Source organism: Limulus polyphemus, unplaced genomic scaffold (genome assembly GCF_000517525.1).
Source record: "Limulus polyphemus unplaced genomic scaffold, Limulus_polyphemus-2.1.2 Scaffold3083, whole genome shotgun sequence".
NCBI lineage: Eukaryota > Metazoa > Arthropoda > Merostomata > Xiphosura > Limulidae > Limulus > Limulus polyphemus.
Window position 1 is genome coordinate 106,726 of NW_013668693.1, and position 2,138 is coordinate 108,863.

Below are 2,138 nucleotides of genomic sequence, written 5' to 3' on the forward strand. Positions count from 1 at the left end.
AACAACGAGAAAGGATGATGAAACAATGCATTCTATCGTCAACAACGAGAAAGGATGATGAAACAATGCATTCTATCGTCAACAACGAGAAAGGATGATGAAACAATGCATTCTATCGTCAACAACGAGAAAGGATGATGAAACAATGCATTCTAACCATAATGATTAAGAACATAAGAACAGTATATTTATTTAGCTATGATCATTAATATGTATGTGTTTTTAGTTTTGATCTATGTAGACATAGGCGTACGGGAGATTTTTTTCAGAGGGTGAGGCTGTACAATTTTTGCTCGAATGAGGTTATGAATAAGAAAGCTAAAGTTTAGGGAACAAGTATCCAATACGGGGGCTAATTACCAGGAAACCATTTATTTTGAATGTTGATTTAATTGGTGATGGTGCGAATATCGAAATTATTCTAATTTGGCCCGAATGAAAACTGAAAATTTACCCGAATGGCTGTATATATTGCAAGCTAAGGGGGCTGCTCCCCAGCCTCGTATGCCTATGTATGTACATAGCTTGTTTTGATCAGAAGTTAACATCGATAGTGGATACCAACCATAATTGTTAGTAGGTACTCGACATCTTTTATTTAAATAATGCTCGTTTTTCTTCAAGCTCACATGGCAAACATTCCAAACTAAGCACTTGAAAGACACTGTTAAGAGACGCCTGTAATATCGTATGTGGATACCACGTAAATGCGCGAAAACCTTGCACTGGTGTAGCTATGCGCAAGATCTTGTTGTTGCTATTGTTAATCCGTAGCTCGAGACTGAGTCGAGATATTTTCTCGAGGACCAGGCTTTGAATAATATTATTACTATTCCGCTAAGCTAGCATTACTTAATGACGTTTTATAGAAACAAAGATTAATCTAACCCAAAGCGACGGATATATTTATCGAACAACTGCAAACAGAAACCAAACGTTTTTTGTTTTACTTCTTCTCAGTGAATCGATAACGAACCATCCTACTTTTTAATATGGCGAAGTAATATTAAATGTGCCTGCCAGTAGGGGGACACAACTTTATACGACGGTTTTGGAATAAAAGTATTTTTTTTTCTTCTGTTTTTATTAAATTAACATAAAAATAAAAAAAACAACTTTATACAAATAATCTTTTGCAGTATTTTAGCCAGTCTGTACGATTGATTGGCGATCCTAGAAATTAAATCAAATTATGAAAAAAAACAACATAAAATCTCATTAAGGTAAAAGTGTTTAATTAACGGACACCAAGTAGAGTACTGGACAAAAAATTTTCTAATTAGCTAAACTGCAATATTGTGTTTTTTTGTTTTTTGTTATGAGTAACGAAATCTCAGTGTAAAGGTGAAAATATGACCTTATTGCTTAGCTACCTGAAGTGTTAAGGTCATATTTATTTGAACTAAGTATTTTCATAATTTGAGTTGATCTATTACAGAACGGCCACGTGAATTGTCGTCGAACAGCGTGCTCTAGTGACAAAGAATGCTACTTTCTTCCGTACAACGAAAAAAGAGGTTGTTGTAATCTATGTAAGGGTAAGTACATCTCTCAGTGTATGTCTTATAAGGTTATTACGGGATTAGAAATAGCAAATCCCCTCTATACATTGCTTACTTTTTCAACCGAGTCTGTTTTTGTTGCTGAGAGTTTGAGTCAAAATTAAGGAATAATCAAGTTATATGTAAAAACACGGGTTAAAATACATAACGCGGTTAATTTTTATATCAGTTTTAATAATGAATTGATTGATTTTATCTTATAAGATATGTTTGTTTCATTGTATTTTTATTTTATATATAAATTTGGATCCTAAACATCAGTTAAAAACTGCGAGAGCGTCATCACTTGATTATTAATAAAAATAACATTACCACAGTATGCTATCTATATACTGCTAATAACATTACCACAGTATGTTATCTATATACTGCTAATAACATTACCATAGTATGCTATCTATATACTGCTAATAACATTACCACAGTATGCTATCTATATACTGCTAATAACATTACCACAGTATGTTATCTATATACTGCTAATAACATTACCACAGTGTGCTATCTATATACTGCTAATAACATTACCACAGTATGCTATCTATATACTGCTAATAACATTACCACAGTGTGCTA

General features: G+C 32.8%; 1 protein-coding gene across 1 annotated transcript in view; it reads left to right on the forward strand.

Moving 5' to 3' along the window:
• LOC106468622 (BMP-binding endothelial regulator protein-like) overlaps nucleotides 1–2,138 on the forward strand; it is a 103,448-nt gene that overhangs the window by 64,162 nt on the left and 37,148 nt on the right. Inside the window, exon 3 of the mRNA XM_013929052.2 lies at nucleotides 1,439–1,538. Within this exon, the coding sequence (XP_013784506.1) occupies nucleotides 1,439–1,538 (100 nt within the window). The remainder of the gene's footprint in view (nucleotides 1–1,438; nucleotides 1,539–2,138) is intronic.